The 21,936-nt window shown below is 42.9% G+C and overlaps 1 protein-coding gene across 8 annotated transcripts in view; it reads left to right on the top strand.

Annotated features, from left to right (window-relative positions):
• The window catches only part of akt3a (v-akt murine thymoma viral oncogene homolog 3a), a 72,292-nt gene extending 50,468 nt beyond the window's left edge, over positions 1 to 21,824 (top strand). For all 8 annotated transcript variants that reach the window (XM_061836518.1, XM_061836520.1, XM_061836521.1 and 5 more), the window contains 10 exons: positions 1,837 to 1,981; positions 3,798 to 3,929; positions 5,911 to 5,976; positions 6,604 to 6,672; positions 10,066 to 10,188; positions 10,705 to 10,833; positions 17,527 to 17,741; positions 19,548 to 19,635; positions 19,713 to 19,815; positions 20,934 to 21,824. In XM_061836518.1, coding sequence (XP_061692502.1) covers positions 1,837 to 1,981; positions 3,798 to 3,929; positions 5,911 to 5,976; positions 6,604 to 6,672; positions 10,066 to 10,188; positions 10,705 to 10,833; positions 17,527 to 17,741; positions 19,548 to 19,635; positions 19,713 to 19,815; positions 20,934 to 21,019 — 1,156 coding nt within the window. In that variant the 3' untranslated portion in view covers positions 21,020 to 21,824. The remainder of the gene's footprint in view (positions 1 to 1,836; positions 1,982 to 3,797; positions 3,930 to 5,910; positions 5,977 to 6,603; positions 6,673 to 10,065; positions 10,189 to 10,704; positions 10,834 to 17,526; positions 17,742 to 19,547; positions 19,636 to 19,712; positions 19,816 to 20,933) is intronic.
• Positions 21,825 to 21,936: the final 112 nt, after the last annotated feature.

Consider the following 21,936-nt stretch of genomic DNA (forward strand, 5'->3'; position numbering starts at 1 on the left):
GTGAGGCCAACGCTTTATCAGCTGATCCACTGTGCCCCCCTATCTGAACATCAGAAATGAAATTAAATTATTTTAAAAATACACAAAAGTGCAGAAAAAAATTGTTTCAAAATATCTTGAGAAAACATAGAAATTATAAAGCTGCCGCATAATTTTGTGATGCAGATTAAACCATAGAAATATTTTGGAAGCAACTACCTGCCCAAACGCTGACAGCGGTGCCAATATTACAATCACTGCTCAACTCACAATAACAAAAGCTGACAATTCAGAAATTGTCTGTTCTATATTTTGACAGTACTATATTTATTGTCCTATTTTTAGGTTTATTGTGTTACAAATCAAATGTGCAAAAATCCTTATACAGTGATTACTTGATTCCCGACCACAATCCATTCCAGAAAACGGTTCGAGAAGTGATTTGTTTGAAAACTGATGTTTCCCATTACAATTCCGTTCCAAGCCCAAGAAATTAGGCTTTTTAAAGCATTTTTTTTTATCTTTTCCTGATAATAAACTGCGTAGTAGAAATACATGTATAGTTTAAATACTTTATATAGTAAAATAATTTAAGAAATATATTTATTTTTTGCTTAAAATTTATGCTTTAGTAGTAGAATATGCAAGGCTGGGAGCGCATTGCCATATCTGTAGCGAATCGGCCCCCAACCTTGTCAAATTTTTTAATTAACAAAAGTCCAGAATAACTTTAAACAAGCAACTTTCCTTCTTTGCAGCCATTATTGGGGGTTAATACGATAATCCTCGATAAGAAGAAAAACAACACTCACTACTGGGACACGTCTGTGTTCAGAGGCTGCGTTATACAGAATAATAAAAGTTCGCTGGTTGCACCGCTCGCGTTATGTAATTTCTCGTTTTTTTTTCGGGGAGCGTTTGAATAGACTATAACAAAATGCGTCGTGGATGGGTCAACTGGTTGCGCCGCGGACAATTATATTATTTCTGGGTTTTTTTGGGGGCGTGGAAATTCACAACAAAGCCGTCTTGGGTCAGCTGGTCTAGCCGCGCACAATACGGCGGCGTTCGAGTACCGATTTTCGTTCGAAAACAGAAGCAAAAAAAAAAAAAATCTCAAAGTTTTCCATTCAAAAACCGATTTCTTCGAAAACAGACATTCGAGAAACGAGGCTTTACTGTACTGTATGTGTGAGGAAAGACTTGATTTGATGATTTAGCAAATTACGTCAAACAAAGAAATAGCATATCCCATCTGATGTCGCTTCTTTGCAAGTTCCAGAACATTTGAAAATAAAAAAATTGTCTGGCTATAAACAGAATTAAACGGTAAAGAAAAACACTTAAAAATTAACATGTAACATATAAAACCATACAAATATGTCACAAGACTTGTTTTTTTTCTCCATTTTTTTACCCCAAACAGGGAAGTGTGCATGTGTTCAAGTCATCATGTTCATCATTGTTAGAAACAATAAGCAGCCACACACGGAGACACGCACGCACGCACACACGCACTCTAATTGAGAAACTTTGTCCCAGCAGATGTTGAACAAGTCTGCTAATGAAAAGCCAACAGGGGGAACAATGTTTGCGAACAACAATGCATTGTTCCCTCCAACACGGGGGCGTGTATCATAAACACATACACACACCATGGCCGACATTAGTTCTGCTCCGTGAGCATTGTTCATTGGCTTGATTCTCTCGGTGGCCATTTTCCTCTCTGTTAAACAAACGAGCGTTGATGTTAATTTAAAGGCGCTTTTAAAACGAGCCACCCGCTTTCTCGGATAACCATTTACTGTAGGTTAACGCGTATTATGATACAGTCTGTGTGGTTTGGTCTTCTCGTAGAGACGAGTGGACGGAGGCCATCCAGACGGTGGCAGACAAGCTGCAGAAGCAAGAGGAGGAGAGGATCCAGTGCAGCCCCACCTCTAACATCGACAACATGGTCGAGGAGGAGATGGACATCACCACCACGCACCACAAACGCAAGGTAGCACAAATTTGGAAACTTGGTGCTGTGGGGAAAACTCCATCGGTACTCCATTTTTGTTTGTGGTAACCATTGTGGGTGAATTCCGAGGCACGTACTTTGACAAACTAAGGCAAGGGAATTTGCACGAATAAGCCGCAATCGCAAACGGCCACGCCTTTTTTTTTTTTTTTTTTTTTTTTGCTTACCCCACTCGGATAAAACACGGTGTCAAAGTTCAATACTGATTTTGTGAATTTGGAAAGTACGAAAAAACTTGTTCCTGAACCTCAACTTGAAATTGGGTGGACAAATTTATTACAAGGAATCCTCGGGGTTAAGACAGTCTCAACTTAAGACGTTTCGACTTTACAACTCTGCTCACTTGTTCGCCATTTTGTCTGGCCAATGCTTGTCCGTGTTTGCGCGCCAGGAGTATCTTCGCATTTTTCGCCCTCCTTTTTAGACATTACGGCCCCAAAGAAGAAAGCTGTGTCTTTAAGCAATGCTTCTGCAGCCAAAAGAAAATCTATTACCATGGAAACGAAGCCCAAGATAAAAGATTGGAGGAAAGAGAGACACCAACGCCACCAAGGCTTCAGTTTGTCGACCATGGTGAGAATTATTAGAGAGAGAGCCCAAATTTTAGTGCAGGTGAAGGGTTCTGTTCCGATGTCGGATACGATGATCCCAAAACAAGGTTCTTTGATGCTTGTCGAGATGGAGAGGATTGAGGACCAGGTTCCTTCGCGATAGCTAAGCGCAGCCTCCCCTTCTTCTCCTCCATCCACTTCTCAGCAGTAATGCTAAGTACATCAACTTGTTCATTTCAATGTATTTTTTTTTCTATACAAAATATTCTTATGTAAATTCTGACTTTAATGGTGGAATCCAAATTAAGTCTAAATTCGAGTTAAGTCACTACTGTAGGAATGGATCTCAGTTGTAGACTGAGGACTCCCTGTATAACTGTATGGACAAAAATTTTTTATTTTTTTTTTTCCAAGCAACCATTTTGGGCAGACTCCAAGGCTTTGACAAACACTAACTCGGGAGTTCCCTCAAATGAGCCCCAATTAGAAACAGCCACCCTCAACTGATGGGTGATGCTAAACTGCAGGAGGAGAAGAAAAAGCACTGAATTAATCCTTTCACCCTTGGTCAGTTTTTGTCACGTCCCATCGGAGTGGGAGTAGGACCCAAATGCAGGACTCGGAAGATGCAAGGTAGTTCAAGGAGACACGTTTATTATATGCAGAGGTAGGAAGAGAGCAGATGAGCGGACAGGCAGGAGCAGGCAGGCAGACAGGGGAACAATCAACGCAGGCAGAATTATCAAAGGAGTCAGGCTTACAAGGTCGGTACACACAGGTTCGATCAGGGAGCACACGGGACTTGAAGATCAAACGAACTGGCGCCGGCCAGTTGTCATCGCGGTCATATAAATCCACAGCATAATCAGGCTGCATGAGGCGCAGGTGTGCACCTCCCAATCAGCGCACCTGCGCGGGCACCCGCACAGCTCGTGCTGGAGCGGCAGGATCATGACAGTTTTGGTATTTGGCAAGATTTGTTGCCATGTTTAACTCCGTGAAAAGTTTTTAATGACTTATGTGAGGCATGTTGTTTAAAAAAAAAAAATTGTGGTTGAATTACAATTTGTACTGCTCATGAAGCAATGGACTTTCCACTGCACTTGAATTGTTGATTTACTTCTCGTATTAAAGTATTTTTATGATTGTATTCATTTGTATTCAAATAAAGCAGCTGGGGCCCTTGAGTCTTGTGTTGCTACCAGACGTGAAACTTTCTTGTTTGGTTTGTTTGTCCTACCCAGACAATGAGTGACTTTGATTACTTGAAGCTGCTCGGAAAGGGAACGTTTGGGAAAGTGATTCTGGTCCGGGAGAAGGCCAGCGGGAAATACTACGCTATGAAGATTTTAAAAAAGGAAGTCATCATCGCCAAGGTCGGTGTTCACTCCGCATAAAGGAAACTTATTCTGCAGTGTTTGCCCGATCAGACAAACGATAAAAAAATATTCCCTCTGAAAATGTAGTTATCAGTTTGAGAAACGCCAGTGACTACATTCCGTCAACAACGTCACCAAGTATTCAAGTGTGAGCCTCATATCAGAAGCATATGAGAAGAAAGGGGTCCAAGGTATATACAGCATAGTGAAGAAAATAAGTATTTGAACACCCTGCTTTATTGCAAGTTCTCCCACTTAAAAATCATGGAGGAGTCTGAAATTTTCATTGTAGGTGCATGTCCACTGTGAGAGAGATAATCTATAAATAAAAATCCAGAAATCACAATGTATGATTTTTTTTAATGATTCATTTGTGTGATACAGCTGGAAATAAGTATTTGAACACCTGAGAAAAACAATGTTAATATTTGGTACAGTAGCCTTTGTTCGCAATCACAGAGGCCAAACATTTCCTGTAGTTCTTCGCCAGGTTTGCACAAACTGCAGAAGGGATTTTGGCCCACTCCTCCACACAGATCTTCTCTAGATCAGAAAGGTTTCTGGGCTGTAACTGAGAAACACGGAGTTTCCGCTCACTCCAAAGATTTTCTATTGGGTTTAAGCCTGGAGACTGGCTAGGCCACGCCAGAACCTTGATATGCTTCTTACGGAGCCACTCCTTGGTTTTCCTGGCTGTGTGCGTCGGGTCATTGTCATGTTGAAAGACTCAGCCACGACCCATCTTCAATGTTCTGACTGAGGGAAAGAGGTTGCTCCCCAAAGTCTCACAATAAATGGCTGCGGTCATTCTCTCCTTAATACAGTGCAGTCATCCTGTCCCATGTGCATAAAAACACCCCCAAAGCATGATGCTACCAACCCCATGCTCCACAGTAGGGATGGTTTTCTTGGGATGGAACTCATCATTCATCTTCCTTGAAACATGGTTAGTGGACTTATGACTGCAGAGTTCCATTTTCGTCTCATCTGACCGCAAAACTTTCTACCATGAATCCTCTGTATCATCAAAATTGTCATTGGCAAACTTAAGACGGGCCTTGACATGTGCAGGGGATCCTTCAGTGCCATGCATGATTTCAAACCATGTCGTCTTAGTTTATTACCAACGGTAACCTTGGAAACGTTGGTCCCAGCTCTTTTTAGGTCATTGACCAAGTCCTGCGGCGTAGTCCTGGGATGCTCCTCATCTTTCTAAGGATCACTGAGATCGCGCGAAGTGATATCTTGCATGGGGCTCCACTCCGATTGAGATCAACTGTCATGTTTAGCTTCTTCCATTTTCTAACGATTGCTCCAACAGTGGACCTTTTTTCACCAAGCTGCTTGGCAATTTCTCCGTTGCCCTTTCCAGCCGTGCGATTTTGTCTCTGATGTCTTTGGACAGCTCTTTGGTCTTGGCCATGTTAAAAGTTTGAGTCTTACTGATTGTATGGGGTGGACAGGTGTCTTTTATGCAGCTAAAGACCTCACACAGGTGCATCTGATTCAGGATAATACATGGAGTGGGGGTGGACTTTTAAAGGTGGACTAACAGGTCTTTGAGAGTCAGAATTCTAGCTGATAGACAGGTGTTCAAATATTTATTTGCAGCTGTATCACACAATAAATTGTTAAAAAATCAGTTTGTGATTTCTGGATTTTTCTTTTTAGATGATCTCTCCCACAGTGGACATGCACCTACGATGAAAATTTCAGACCCCTCCATGATTTATAAATTATATATTTATAGGTGCACGAGCTCTATATGATAGATGCATCATTCCCAGGGCAATGAGGCCAATTGCTCCAAAACTGAGAACACAGAGAACTTTGTGAAATATCGGCCATCTGGGTGCTATAGGTTCACCTTTAACATTATGTCTCGTATATGAATAATTCTGATATTTCTTATTGATAGACTTGTCCTGCTTGAATGAATGTTTTTGATTGGTTAAAACATCTTCTGTTGTGTGCACAGGATGAAGTGGCACACACGCTCACAGAGAGCCGAGTACTGAAAAACACCAGACATCCCTTTCTCACTGTGAGTGTGTTTTTTTGTTGTTGTTGTTTCTGTTGTTGTTGATACATACCACACACACACACACACACAAAGGGCTTTCACACGTACTGTATGCGTGCATGAAAATGCTCCACTCACACACATAAGGTGGGCATATTGATCCTATACTACATACCTGAGTCTCAGGAGGCTAATTACGCACCAGGCACGGAATTGTGTTCCAACAATGGATGCATCTGTTAGCCGTTTGGTGTTTGCGCAGACACATCAGCTACGTCTACTGCAGATGCTTTTTTTTTTTTTTCTTTAATACCACAGTCACATCTGCAGCCACAAAGAGACGCCAGGACCAACTGTTCTTTTGTTTAGCGTCTCGATCCTTCAAAGTAAACACTTCTCGCATGATTGTTTGCCTAAGCGCATACAGAGACGAGCCATCCAAAGCTATGGATGCTGGTTTAGTTTGTTTGTTGCGCCTGCTGTTTTCACTCTTGAACGAGGAATGACATTCGTGATGGTCAAAGTCACCCGAATTACTCTCTTTTGTGTCAGAATAACGCAACAAAACCGTTAGACAAACGCAACGAGTCGCAGTGACGCAATGACGCGTGCGCAAATCAAACGTTTGCCTGTTTTTGTTTGTTTCAGTCATTGAAGTATTCGTTCCAGACAAAAGACCGCCTCTGTTTCGTCATGGAGTATGTGAATGGTGGAGAGGTAAGACACACACCTGTATACGTTAAAGGTGCAGTTTTCCCTCACCATATCGTAGTTGAATAGCCATCCGTCCATCCATTTTCTGAGCCGCGTATCCTCACAAGTGTCGGGGGTGCGCTGGAGTCAATCCCAGCTTTCTGCGGGCAATGTTTTATTTTCAAGCATTTTGATCTTGATTAGAGTGGTACAGTTCTGACGGCCCGGGTTCAAATCCTCACTCCTTTATTGTTTTTTTTTTTCCTGGGTATTCTGGTTTCCTCTCTAATCACCCAAATATGTGCATAACATCAGGATGTCTCAGGGACCCGTGCTTTAAATTGAACAGTAAGTTTGTTATTTTGTTTTAAAGCAGTCATTTTAGTAAAATTCCAGGGTCTGTAAACAGAAAATTCCAAACATGCCTTCCAAATTTTTTTTATTTAGAATTGTTACAAATTAATAAGTCTTTATGGTATCTTTTGATACAAGTTCATGCAACAATTTAGTAGGATTTCCTCCCCAAAAAAAAAAAAAGTCTTATTTATGTTTACCGTAATTTCTGGCTTTTTTTCACACGCTTTCAACCCTGCGATTTATGCACTGATGCGGCTAATTAGTACATTTTTTGTAACGGTCGCAAGGGGGCACTCGACCGGAAAAGGTAAGAATGAGACCGGTGGAATATTTAGCGCTGCGCTAGCGTGTTGCTGCTGTGTTACTGGCGTATCTTTGTGATATTTCCCAGTAAGTTTTATTTTAACCGGGCCTGTTAGTGTTGGCGTGGCACTAGCGTTATCACTAGCGTTAGCACCGCGCTAGCATTAAACTCTTTCTGTATACTGTCTTTCTTTGTAAATATCTCACATTTCAATGTGTGGGTTTCAATGTGGGCACTTGCGGCTTTTACACAGCTGCGGCGTACGTATGTACCAAATGGTATTTCCTTTACAAATGTACTCGGTGAGGCTTGTAACCATGAGCACTCTATAGGCCAGGAGTTACGGTACTTACAAATATTACCAAAAATAAAACCATTCTTGTCATAGTCAGGAGTTCCGGGTTCGAATCTCATGTTGTCTTCACGTCCGCTGGCGTTTTCCCACTTACCCAAAACATGCTTCTTAGGTCTTCAAGCCTCCTTGTCATAAGGGCACGAACATGTGAATTCGCGTTTGCCTACACGTGCCCTGCGATTGGCTGGCGATGGCCCAAAGTCAGCTTGTCATCAGCCCCTGCTCATCCGCCATCCTGACAATGACAAGCCATATACAAAATTGTTTTTTGATGACTTGTGTGCACTCGTGAAAATGAAACTATACAATTCCCTCCTAAATTCTACTGCTAGGATGTTTAGATGTGCTCGCAGTGAGCGATTAAAGTGGACTGTCGAGTCAATTTGCCAGCCAATTGGCTCGTCACGTGCCTCCGCTGCCTCCTCCTCCTCGTCGTCTCTTCCTGCTTGTCGACTCACCTGCGGGCCTCGAGCGGCCAGAATGACAGTCGGAGACAAAATGAATTTGGATCCCCCCCGACTTTTCCCCGTTTCTCAGCTTTTTAATCGGCACCATTTGCAATCATGCCCCCGTTCCCTCAGCGCCACCATCACCTGCGCGCCACCATCACCTGCTCCCCGCCTTCCAGCGAGCGAGACTTCGTCGGACGCCAGGCCTGAGCAAATGCTCGCAGAAGACGCCGGCAAACACAACCTGCAACTACACCCTCCTCGGACAAATTGTGACCGCGCGTAGCAAGACGCGCGCCACCAATTACAAAGCTGCCACAGTCACAGCTGCCAGTACTCTGATGAAGGCCCACCTGTCGTGTTAGCACACACGCCCGGCGAGGCGCTCCATCCGTATGCATCACTCCGGCGGCCATATGCAAACCTCCCTGAGCAATTAATAGGGAGATGTGCGCCCCGTGGCCTCATGGGTAATTTCTACCAGGCCGTAATGTGACAAGTGACAGCACAGCAAAGAGTGGAGGTATGAGGAGAACACGGAAGAGAGGGCGGGGGTGGGGAAGGGGGGCGTCCGAGACACCTGGGACGCAAAATGCACTGCTTTTAAGTAGAAAGAGTGAACTTTGTTGCCAAAAGCAGAGCAGGATTGAGTTCAATGAAATGGAGGCGCAGAAGGGGGTGCTAACGATATCACAAGTCCCAAATTTACCAGAATCAATAGAATATAGTTTCAGGATATTTTGAAGGTCACATTATAAAAACAATTTTTGGAATCTTTCAGAAGAAAAGGCGTAATCTTAAAACTATAAGGTCTTCAGAAAGGTCATGTAACGTAGATTTTCCATCCATTTTCTTTTGCCATTTATCCTCACAAGGGTGGCAGGGAGTGCTGGAGCCTATACCAGCTGTCAACAAGCAGGAGGCGGGGTACACCCTGAATTGGTCGCCAGCCAATCGCAGGGCACATAGAGACAAACAGCCGCACTCACAATCACACCGAGGGGCAATTTAGAGTGTCCAATGAATGTTGCATGTTTTTGGGATGTGGGAGGAAACCCACGCAGGCACGGGGAGAACATGCAAACGCCACACAGGCGGGGCCGAGATTGGACCCGGGACCTCAGAACTGTGAGGTCAACACTTTAGCAGTTGATTCAGTGTCCCGCCATTATGTACATTATGCTCAACATATTAAAAAAAAACTATCTTGTAAGAATAAAGTTATAGTTTTTGAGATGAGAAGTTTTTATTTTAAGTGGATAAAAGTTGTCATAAAAAAACTAAGTTAAAACTTTACAAGAATAAAGTCATCATTTTTCAAAGAAAAGAGTGCATCATATGAGAATGAATTCCCATTTTTACAAGTCACATTTTTTCAAAAAGAATTTGTACCGGTATGAGAATAAGGTATTTTTTTGAGGGCGGGGGGAAGCCAAATTTCTGTTCATTATGATGGTTAGTTTGTTGCCAGAAAGAGAGCAAGATGGAGTGAATGAAAATGGAGGCTCCGAGGGGAGCAGATAGCGCGCTAATGAGCGTCACACTGGAGGCTGTGGCTGATGGGAGGGGGCCGTGGCCCGCCGCCTCGCTTTAACTCGACTGGCGTATTGATTAAACCCTCCGTTTGGCCCCCGTCGCCCTACTCCACGCCAGCGCCCTGTCAGCCTCGCCTGCGGGCCACCGCGGAAGAGGTCGGCGAGTGGTGAGGGCGCACGTAGTGGGGGCGCGCTAGTAGATGAGGTGCCAGCTGCTGAGCGCCTCCGTGCACCCACCCTTCTCTGAGAGCCCCCGCTCCTCGCTCTCTTTTCGCGCTCGCCCTCCCCTCCGCTATCTATCATCTCAATATGGTGCGGGCAGCCAGTTTGTGTTGTGCTAATTTCCTTCAATAAATCAGTAATTATTGCTGCGCCATCCCTCCTGCCCCCCGCCTTCCCCCCTCTTTTCCCCCGCAGCTGTTTTTCCACTTGTCCAGAGAGCGGGTGTTCTCGGAGGAGCGCACGCGTTTCTACGGCGCCGAGATCGTCTCGGCCCTCGATTACCTCCACTCGGCCAAGATCGTTTATCGTGACCTCAAGGTAAATGCTGCCAGTGTGCATTTAAGTAGGAATTTTTTTTTTCCCAAGATAAAATGTTGCAATCATATAATAATTGTGATTTCTTTTTTTCATCAAAACAAATGAATATAAATAAATAATTTCTGGAAAAAGTTGTAATCTTATGAGAATAAACATTTATTTCAAAGGAAAAATGATAATATTATGGGAATAAAGTATATTCCTGTATTTTTTAAAAAAAGAAAAGTTGCAATATTACAAGAATAAACTTTGTAGTTTGCCAAGAAAATAGTTATATTACTACAAAAATAGAATGTGTTATATTATCACAAAACGTCCTATTTTTCCCTCTAAAAAAAAGTATTTTATATCACAAGGATGAAAATGTAATTTTCCAGAAAAATATTGCACCAAGTCTCTCAAATCGAGATTCTCTCTGCACACGATCAATAACAAATAAACACCCTCCGACAGCATTTTGATGGGTGTTTTTATGTCGTCTAAATGCCCTTATTTGTTCCCCCCGCACCTCTCCAGCTGGAGAACCTGATGCTGGATAAAGACGGGCACATCAAGATCACAGACTTCGGCCTGTGCAAGGAAGGCATCACGGACACGGCCACCATGAAGACCTTCTGCGGTACGCCAGAGTACCTCGCGCCAGAGGTAACATTTTCACCACCACTCTTCGCTGTGGTCTTTCAGATTGCTTCGGTTCCCGACATCACTGACAAACTCCTAAAAGTCTTTTAAAACATTCACTACATGCTGCACAATCTGATGAGATGCAGAAGAAAGACAATTTTGTGTTGTTTAGAAAGGTTTTAGTTTGTTTTTTTTCCCATTTTAGTAGTAATCTTACAAGACAGGTGACAGAAGAGTCTCTGCTAGGATGAAAGGCAAAGTTTATAATACACTGATGAGGCCGGCCATGATGTACGGTTTAGAGATGGTGGCACTGACGAAACAACTGGTGCTAGCAGAAATGAAGATGTTGAGGTTTTTGCTCGGAGTGAGCAGGATGGATAGGTTGAGAAACGAGCTCTTTTGAGGGACAGCCAAAGTTGGATATTTTGGAGACAAGGTTAGAGTGAGCAGACTTTGATGGTTTAGACGCGTTCAGAGACGAGAGAGTGAGTAAAATGGTAGAAGGGTGCTGAGGATGGAGCTGCCTGCAAAAAGAGCGAGAGGAAGACCAAAGAAAAGGTTGATGGATGTTGTGAGGAAGGACATGAGAACAGAGCGGGTGTTCGAGAGGAAGTTGCACGAGATAGGCTTAGATGGAATAAGATGACATGCGGGACAAGCCGAAAGGAAAAGAAGAAATACTAATCTTAAAAGAATAAAACCACACTTTTAAAGAAAATTTGTAAAACCCTCGAGTATTGGAGAGTTTTTTATTTGGTCATATCACAAGTTAATAGTGCAATTTTTTTTTTTTTTAACCTGAAATAGGTCTTATTTTTTCCCCAAGACTCAACCCCTGTGTTTTTTTCTCATTAAAAAAAATTATAAAAGAAATTTATTAATTATAGGAGAAAAATGCTGTGAACTCATTGATATTAAGTTTTATTTTTCATATTTTTTTAAATTTTTTATATAAATGTTTAAATATTTATTAAATCTTACATTTTAAGTGAAGGAAAGGACAAAAGTTAAATTTGCATGGTTTGTGAGACTTGTGTTTCGTTGTTCTTTTTCCAAAAAGAAAGAAAAGAAAGATCAAAAGACTGCCTCTGTATACAGTAAATATTTTTTCTTTTCCTTTTCTGCCTCAATACTCGAATATGGGAGAATGTTTCTGTCCTGTCAGTTTTCATCCAGTCCTCGAATTGGATGTCACTGCGTCGGTGTCCCTAATCTGCTGTCTGCATTCGCTGACTATCAACGACGCGTCCTATTGAAACACGGGAGCGAAATGAGAGAGCGCGTACGAACGATAATAGTTTATTTTAGCCAGCGTCCGTCCAGCTCCAAGGTCAGCAGATCACCTGGCGAGCGCGGCGCAGTCCTGTGGGTGGTGGAGATGAAGGCAGCAGGGGAGCAGCGTGGTAGTGTATATCCCACTTGAAAAAGTAGCGAGGACAATTTGGCGCAGCATTTTCATCTTTTTTTTTTCCTTTCCGAGTGCTTTCCTTTAGCGTGCCAAAAAGCTGATTGGAGGCTGCTAGTTATTTTTCACAGGATGCGCGTCTGTGCGCGCACGCTCGTTTGTGTGTGCGCCGCGGTGGAAAGTGCGGGCTAAAGTGAGGCAGATGGCGGCAGATGGGCGAGGTTGGAGGAAGGTGCTCGGAAAAAACCTGGAAATCTACACCACCGCCGCCGCTCGCCCGCCCGCCTGCCCGCCCGCACGCTCTGCCCGCCCGCCCGCCCGCGTGTAAAAATAACACAGCGTGCTCCGAGCCAAGTTCCAGAGATGCAAAGTAGCTGGGATTAAACAGAGAATAAGGGGATGGGGGGGCACTGGTGGGGCTTGAAGGCAGACGGAGATGAGAAGGCACAAGAAATATTTCAGGGTTACGTGGTTGTATATTAGACACTTCCTGTGGTTGCAAAGGCCACACGATGTGGGCTCGTGTCTTGTCCAACAACTTATTTTATAATAAAGAGTCACATGACACAATCAGGCGGCACGGTGGATCAGTTGGAAAAGCGTTGGCCCTACAGTCCTGAGGACCTGGGTTCAATCCCGGCCCCGCCTGTGTGGAGTTTGCATTTTCCTCCCACATCCCAAAAACGTGCAACATTAATTAGAGACTCTAAATTGCCCATAGGCGGGATTGTCAGATTGGCTGTTTTGTCTCAATGTGCCCTGTGATTGGGTGGCGACCAGTTCAAGGGTGTACCCTGCCTCCTGGCCGTTGACAGCTGGGATAGGCTCCAGCACTCCCCGCGACCCTTGTGAGGATAAGTGGGAAAGAAAATGGATGGATGGATGGATGGATGGATGGATGGATGACACCATCATAAATAGCTGTTTTTCGCTTGTTGTTCGGCGCTACTGCCATTTAAGGACATTTATTGGACGCTCCATGTTTGAAATATAAAATTAATCTCAACGTCTTGGAATTTGGGATGGACCGATGCCACTTCCATTTGAGGAGTCTCTGATACTAGAGTACCGGTACTTGACCATCACAATTTTGATGAGTGTCAAACGTTGTTTAAAAACAACAACAAACGTTGACATAACATGGTGTGCGTTCTCATTCAATTGTGACACTTCTTATATACACAAAATTATCTTATTCCGCTTGTCCGGGAGTTATTTTCCATGTTGTGCGCAATTTGGCCTGCAAGGGGGCAGTGCGGTGTATGCACATTTGATGAAAAAACACAAAGAAGAATTTTTATAAAATGTTATTTCACATGTAATAATTTTTTTTATTAATGAAAGCGTATTCATTATTATTTGATTTATAATTATGAGCTCTGAGCTCAAACCTCTGCTCTGATAAAAGAGATCAACATTAATCAATCAATTTCTATTTCACCGCACTTTTTTTTCTGGCGTCAACATGAGGAAAATGTCTGCCTTTGACACCGGCAATATGCGTGTGCGTGTCGACTGTGATCATGTGTGCGCCCGCTGGCCATCCGGGCCGCCGACCGCCTCGGGTTACGCGTGCGCTCCCATCTCGTCTCTAGTCCGGTCCCGACTGCCAAAGCCCCTCCGTCCCGCCCCGTCGCCACATGGCTGATCCCCGAGACCCTTCTCCCTCCCTCCCTGCCTCCCTCCCTCTGGCTTCCTTTTGTCTCATCCCGTTTTTTTGCCTCCCCTTAAACGCGTCTTTTTAAGTCGCGAGGTCAGCTCCGCTGCTTTCCGAAACAAGTCCAAGCCCGCGCTCGCGCCGGCGGCTGTGGGGCAGCGTTCTGGCTCTGCGAGGATTAATCTGCTCCCTGCCTGCGACCGAGCTGCCACCGTTTTTTTTTTTTCCTCTCCTCTCAATTTCATCTGTCCTTGTTTTACGCACTTGGAGAACTTGCCGGATAAATATTCCATCTGTCTCCCAAGTCGTGTTAGCCCTGCAGTCATCTTGCACGACAACTTATTGGAACGTTATGAAAAGCACCATTTTTCAGTAGTAAGCGACGTCTTTGTGACGAGATGCTGTCATTTAAGGACGGCGGAATCCAAAGTCCAGCCCCGGGGCTGTTTTTGTAGCCCGCAGCACATTTTCTATTGGCCAGCCCTAATATTAAAATTAAACAAGGGCCTGCCTCACGAGTTAATAAGGAAAAATGGCATCATAAAAATGTCTGTATCTTTTTTTTGTGTGCAATATTAAAAATGGCACAAAAAGTGGAATGTTATCATTTTTAACACTAGTTATTATTTTAAAAAGTTGTGAAAGTCATTTTTTTTTTATTTGAAAAGATAGTTGTAAAACTTTTTAGTTGTGGTGGTTAAAAGAGATCACAGTATTTTGTTTGAAAAAATAATGTTTTTTAAAGTGAATTATAATTGTTTTTCATCAATATTTTTATACATGTATATATTTTAATTTATGAAAAATAACTTTTAAAATGACACTTTTTACACGAATTAAATATTTGTTTTACAAGATTTCCCTTTTTTTTTTGTTTTTATTTGAAAAGCTAGTTTTAAAACTTTTTTGTTGTGGTGGTTAAAAGTGATCACAATATTTTATTTGAAAAAAATACAAAACATTTTTTAAACTGAATTATAATTATTTTTAATAAATATTTTTATAGATGCATATATTTCAATTTATGAAAACTTGAAACTTGAAAAATAGACACTTTTTACATTGTTTAAATATTTGTTTTACCATTGCGAGATGTCAGTATTTTTTTTTTTATTTAAATGTAAAAAAAAAAGTTGAATTTTACAGGATATTACGTATCGTTTATTTTGTTTAAAATACATGGTACACTATCTCATAATTTCTTTTTTAAATATTTATTTTTAAATTTATTATTTCATCACACTATTTTTATTTGATGAAATTACCATGGAGCATTAAATGGTGTCACAATCATTATTATTTTGATTTTGTCAAAGGAGCGCACTTCCTGGCACGACCGAGCTTTCACCTCCTTTTAAAGAAATTTCTCTCTCCGTTTGTTGCTCGCGTGCCTTTTAGCATCTCCTCTTGTTTGCCGTACTTTGAAAAACTGGAGTGGATAAATATTCCATCTGTCTCCCAGCCGTCTAAGCCGCGATGTTATCCCTCCAGTTGTAGTTTGCGCGGAGCTGGCGGCGGCCAACGTTCCTCCAGCAGCTCATCTTGGTCGTCGTCTTCTTCTTCTTCTTTCTACTTGCCAGCAGTGTGCACGCACATCACACATGAAATATGTATTGACGTGTAAGCGCTTCAGTTGTTGTGCTGCCTAAACTTAAGAATTGATCAGGATATTGCACAAAAAGTGTAAAGTCCCCCAGCAGCCTTGGAGATTTGCGCCGCATCGTTGCGACAACCGCTTCCAATTGCATTATTGATTATTACAGCCTGAAGTCTTTGGACGAGTTTGTTGTTTTGTCTTCGCAGCACCAGCACAAACTGTTTGAAACGTAATTGAACGGGCGACTTTCAGCTGTATTTTAAGGACAGCGGTGACAAAAGTCCTGCTCGGGGCCTTTAATTCTAATAGTACATATGTTGACTGTTGCAAGATATTACATTTCTCTTTATTCTAAAATATCACACTATTTTTAATAAAATATAATTACACAGTTTTTCCTTTTTTTGTTTAAAAACGGGCACGTTAGTTTTTTGTTCTATTTTAAAATGTTTTTTAAAAATGACTGTACAGGAGACAAACTTTATTACTATTATTATTATTATTATTATTATTATTATTGAATGGACACTACAAGTTGTCCCACTTTTTTATTTAAAGAAAATGTTGAATGTTAAAAACAGCCTTTTTATTTTCTAGTTATCACATTATTTTTGTAAGTTAAAACAAACTAACAAAATTGTTTTAATTTAAAAAAATAATGCAGTGTTCTGTCAAAGTTTTTAAAATTAAAAGTTAAAATTAAACTATCAAACTATTTTTTATATTTGGAAATGTTGACTGTTAGCATTTTAAAACAATGTTGAATGTAACGAGAACAGATGTTGAACAGTTTGAATGTTTTGGAATTTTTTTTAATTGACAATAATTTGGGAAAAAATCTGAGGAAAAAAAAAACACTCAATGTATAATGATAATAATTTCCTTTCTTTAATCAGGTCAGGTAATTGAGAACAGTTTTTCACCCACAATGCCAACCTGTAGGCAGATTTGGGCAACGGCGGACAGTTGGAGCTGCCACAGCCGCCATATTGTTGCAACATATCAGATGAAATCGTGTTTAATGTTGCAAGACATACATCTTTTTTTTTTTAGTCTTTGAAAACAGAAACCAAAGAGTCCCCCAAAATCTTGACCGTCATACATTTTGAATTCATCTGCGCTCCCTTCGGTTAGAAACAGCAGTCGGCGTGATCCCGTTCAGTCGTACAGCCGTTAAACGTCGACGTTGCCGTTATTTGCAGAGTACGCGTTAAGCGTGTCGTTAGACAATGGCTGCCGGTCGTTAAGGTTTGTTAGCGTGCGTCGGCGCGCTCCCGGCCCGCTCCATTATTCTTAACAGCGAGGAGACGCTATTATTATTGGCGAGATGTACGGCATATGCCGCTCTGGACGCTCTCCAACCTGGCCAATCTGTCCGTCAGCACGCAAACGCACTCATCGAAGCGTCACATGTTAATAAGCTTATGATGTTAATGAGCACCTGAAGTACCTCTGCCTTGCGACTGGATGAAGGGGGGAGCAGATGGAGGGGGCGAGAGTGGACCACGTGCGGAAGAAGACTTTGGTTAGAGTCGCTCGGCGGCCGTGACCCACGTCCGCGGACTCGCCTGCCTTCTCCATCCGGGCACGCCGTCCTCTTCCTCCCGGCGCGGCCTGTGAAGACTTGCCACCCATCTCTGCTTTTTTTTTTTTTTTTTTTTTTTAATGCTTCCCCGCAGCCACCTTGGTGCCATATTGACTCTCGTGCGCTTTATCTTCCGTCTCATCTGTCTGCTTCTTCTTCTTCTTCACCACCGTGGGCGCTCTGCTGCCAATAAAATAAATGCACACGCGCAGAATACAAGCAGATGTCTCGTAAAAACAAAAGCAAGAAAAAAAAAAAAAGGAATGTTCCGCCTTATTTCTGACTACGTTGATTCAATTTAGCCTCTTAGCTTAGCCCAAAGCCGCCTCACTGCCGCTTCAGCTAGCAACGTAGCGCTAGCGTATTTACTCGGGCTGAAGGGATTCATCGACGACCTCAAATTGTGAAATTACAAAAAAAAAAAATGTGAGGTGAAAACCAAAAATGTCCGCACGTGTCCTCGTCAGGTCCTGGAGGACAACGACTACGGCCGGGCGGTGGACTGGTGGGGTCTGGGCGTGGTGACGTACGAGATGATGTGCGGCCGCCTCCCCTTCTACAACCAGGACCACGAGAAGCTCTTTGAGCTCATCCTGATGGAGGACATCAAGTTCCCGCGCACGCTCTCGGCCGACGCCAAGTCGCTGCTGTCTGGCCTGCTCATCAAGGACCCCAACAAACGGTACCCGTGTGGAGAATTTTGTAGGAAACGGCGCAAAAATCTAACCTAACCCTACCTGCATTTTACCATAGCTAGCGTCATCTTTTTTTAAAGCCCATCATGAGCCCATACATCATCACGTACTCATTACAAGTGTCCGCAAACATCCCTGCGCCCTTAATTTCTCGTTCACTCGCTGCTCACATAGTGCCGAAAGTACTTTAAAGTGAGTGTAAAAAGTGCTACCTCCGCAGTGAAGAAAATAAGTATTTGAACACCCTGCTATATTGCAAGTTCTCCCACTTAGAAATCATGGAGGGGTTTGACATTTTCATCGTAAGTGCATATCTACTGTGAGAGAGATCATCTAAAAAGAAAAATCCAGAAATCACAATGTATGATTTTTTTTTAACGATTTATTTGTGTGATACAGCTGCAAACAAGTATTTGAACACCTGAGAAAACCAATGTTAATATTTGGTCCAGTAGCCTTTGTTCGCAATTACAGAGGCCAAACAGTTCCTGTAGTTCTTCGCCAGGTTTGCACACACTGCAGAGGGGATTTTGGCCCACTCCTCCACACAGATCTTCTCTAGATCAGAAAGGTTTCTGGGCTGTAACTGAGAAACACAGAGTTTCAGCTCCCTCCAAAGATTTTCTATTGGGTTTAGGTCTGGAGACTGGCTAGACCACACCAGAGTCATTGTCATGTTGAAAGACTCAGCCACGACCCATCTTCAATGCTCTGACTGAGGGAATGAGGTTGCTCCCCAAAGTCTCACAATAAATGGCTGCGGTCATTCTCTCCTTAATACAGTGCAGTCATCTTGTCCCATGTGCAGAAAAACACCCTCAGAGGATGATGCTACCACCCGAATGCTTCACAGTAGGGATGGTGTTCTTGGGATGGAACTCATCATTCGTCTTCCTCCAAACACGGTTAGTGGAATTATGACCAAAAAGTTTCATTTTGGTCTCATCTGACCACAAAAAAATTCTCCCATGACTCCTGTGTATCATCCAAATGGTCACTGGCAAACTTAAGATGGGCCTTGACATGTGCTGGTTGAAGCAGGGGAACCTTCCATGCCATGCATGAATTTAAAACATGACGTCTTAGCGTATTACCAACAGTCACCTTGGAAACGGTGGTCCCAGCTCTTTTCAGGTCATTGACAAAGTCCTGTTGTGTAGTCCTGGGTTGATTCCTCACCTTTCTAAGGATCATTGAGACCCCACGAGGTGATATCTTGCATTGGGCTCCACTTGGATTGAGATTGACCGTCATGTTTAGCTTCTTCCATTTTCTAAAGATTGGTCCAACAGTGGACCTTTTTTTCACCAAGCTGCTTGGCAATTTCTCCGTTGCCCTTTCCAGCCGTGCGATTTTGTCTCTGATGTCTTTGGACAGCTCTTTGGTCTTGGCCATGTTACAGGTTTGAGTCTTACTGATTGTATAGGGTGGACAGCTGTCTTTATGCAGCTAATGACCTCACACAAGTGCATCTGATTCAGGATAATACATGCAGTGGAGGGGGACTTTTAAAGGCGGACAAACAGGTCAGTGAAGGTCAGAATTCTACCTGATAGACAGGTGTTCAAATACTTATTTGCAGCTGTATCACACAAATAAATCATTAGAAAACCATACATTGTGATTTCTGGATTTTTCTTTTTAGATTATCTTTCTCCTAGTGGACATGCACCTACGATGAAAATTTCAGACCCCTCCATGATTTTCTAAGTGGGAGAACTTGCAATATGGCAGGGTGTTCAAATACTTATTTTCGTCACTGTATTAGCTGTGTTGTTTTTCCACTGGGCTAGGCTTGGCGGAGGACCGGATGACGCCAAAGAAATTATGAGGCACAGTTTCTTCACTGGAGTCGACTGGCAGCATGTGTACGACAAAAAGGTGCGGAAAGAAGCGCAGCTTATTTTTTTTAACTGCATAAGGGAGAGTTTGGGAGCTCCTCACTGTCTCCGTTCCAGATGGTTCCGCTGTTCAAGCCTCAGGTCACGTCGGAGACGGACACCAGGTACTTTGACGAGGAGTTCACGGCGCAGACCATCACGGTGACGCCGCCCGAGAAATGTGAGTCTTGCTGGATTACGCATTGTCGCAATATTGTTAGCAGAATTGCATTTTTGGTGGTCCCAGCCGGAGAGTGGAAACTCTATCATTTATTGAGTTTCACTTTGCGGAAGTGTTACGGCTGGGTTGTCATTCGATACTACTAGTAATAATATTAATAATAGATTTTAGTCTTTAGATTTTTTTTTTTTTTTTTAACGCATTGTTCTCAAATGGGTTATACTTGGCATTATAAATACTTTTTGGGAAACGCTACGGAGGAGCCGACTCGCTTGTCCACTTTTTTTTTCCCAATCATAGTTAATGAATGCTGTTTGTATAAAACCAGGGTTTATTTATTTAAGTATTGGTATTTGTATTGAATAATACCTTAAAAGATCGATGGATTTCAGCAAAGGTTAACATGTAGCTGAACACGCTTCCGCGTTCACGAGCCGTCTCCCCGTTGAGAACAGATCGGGTAACAAAGTATTTGTATGCGTCCAGACATTTTTACGCTTTCAAACTTTTCCATGTAAATCTCGACGACTTACTCACCATGTGTACATCCAGTTGTCCAAGACAAGCGGAAGCGGGTTAACGGTGCAATTTCTCATTGGCGAAAACATCGACTTCGGCATTAAATATGGGTCCTCTATCCACGTACCTTCGTTTATTATCACCTTCTAAATGTTTACTGGTTTCGGACAAAATTCTTGGCGTCGTGCTATAAGACATAGTTTCGCTTCATCTCAACGGATTTAGCATTGAAGAATGTTTTGCTAGACCGGCAGTACTGCCAGTCACGTGATTTCGGTGACATAGGTGCACAAGTTCTTACGTCATGTGATTGTCATTTGGCGAAACTGACTCAAGTAATGAAGTGTTGCCAGTTACCTTGAAAAAGTAACTGAGTTACTTGACTGATTACTGGATTTGAACAGTGACAAGCCTAAATTACAAATAAGTAACTTGGCAGCCGAGCATTAGCTTGACTGTAACCGTGACGCTACACCCCCCCGAAACGGCAGGGGTCCACTGAAATGTTTGATATCATCATGAAAATATATAAAATATATTTGTGTAAAGAAATTCCTCCTTTGTGCTAAAGTGCTTTTTTTGTGCACGTCGCGCGCTAGTCGACGAGGACGGCATGGACTGCCTGGACAACGAGAGACGACCGCACTTCCCGCAGTTCTCCTACTCGGCCAGCGGGCGGGAATGAACTCCGCCCACTTTGCCTCTGACCCCACCCCCCCTGCTGTGACATCATCACAGCTGGTCTATGAGGTCATCAGCGCGGAACACACACACACATACACACACACACTTTGGGACCCGGAAGAATCCCCTCAAGGAAGGATTTTTACCATCCTTTTTCTTTTTTTTTTTTAAAGCCATTTTGTCTCGTTCATCGTTCACGAACGGAGCGTAAGGTACGAAGTTGATTAGCCGCTCATGTGACGGGACTGCTGTGCTTTGATGGGGTCTCCCAGCCCCCCCACCCCCACCTCGCCACGCTCCCGGGCCATCGACCCCCACACGCCCGCACGCGGCTCGGATGAACTCTCAGGCTTTTCTCGCGCGCGTGAATGAATCATCCTGGGATCGACTGAGCGGGTCCGCTAGGCCGGCGTTGACTCAGGTGCAAATTTCCTACTCGTTGGTTGCTGCTATTTCCGACATCTGCCTCTAGGACACGCCCACCTCCTCTTCAACCGGACCACTGTCGCTGGTCGGGCTGGGCGGCGCGGCTTTAAAACGAAATCTTTTTTCACTTTTTAACTTTCCTCAACCTCCACAGGCAATTACATACATATTTATGATACATTTGAAGCTCACCTTTCATTATTAATACGCTTCAGAAAGTCGGAATAAAATTAAATTGTCCAAAAACCTGTAGAAATAATCTAAACCCAGCTAACTGGTTCTAAGATTGACAAAAAAAATACACTTTGGAAAAAAATCATGACAATTTAGCATACAGAAAACATATAAATGACCAATAAAATTGCTAAATGAACATTAAACATCAGTCTTTTGTTACTTTAACATAATATGAAATCATGTGACTCAATAACTAAAATGGCGAAGTGGCCCAGCCCTGATGGCTAGCTAGCAACGCATCTACGCCTCCGCTTG

This window comes from Syngnathoides biaculeatus, chromosome 12 (genome assembly GCF_019802595.1).
Source record: "Syngnathoides biaculeatus isolate LvHL_M chromosome 12, ASM1980259v1, whole genome shotgun sequence".
NCBI classification, from domain to species: domain Eukaryota; kingdom Metazoa; phylum Chordata; class Actinopteri; order Syngnathiformes; family Syngnathidae; genus Syngnathoides; species Syngnathoides biaculeatus.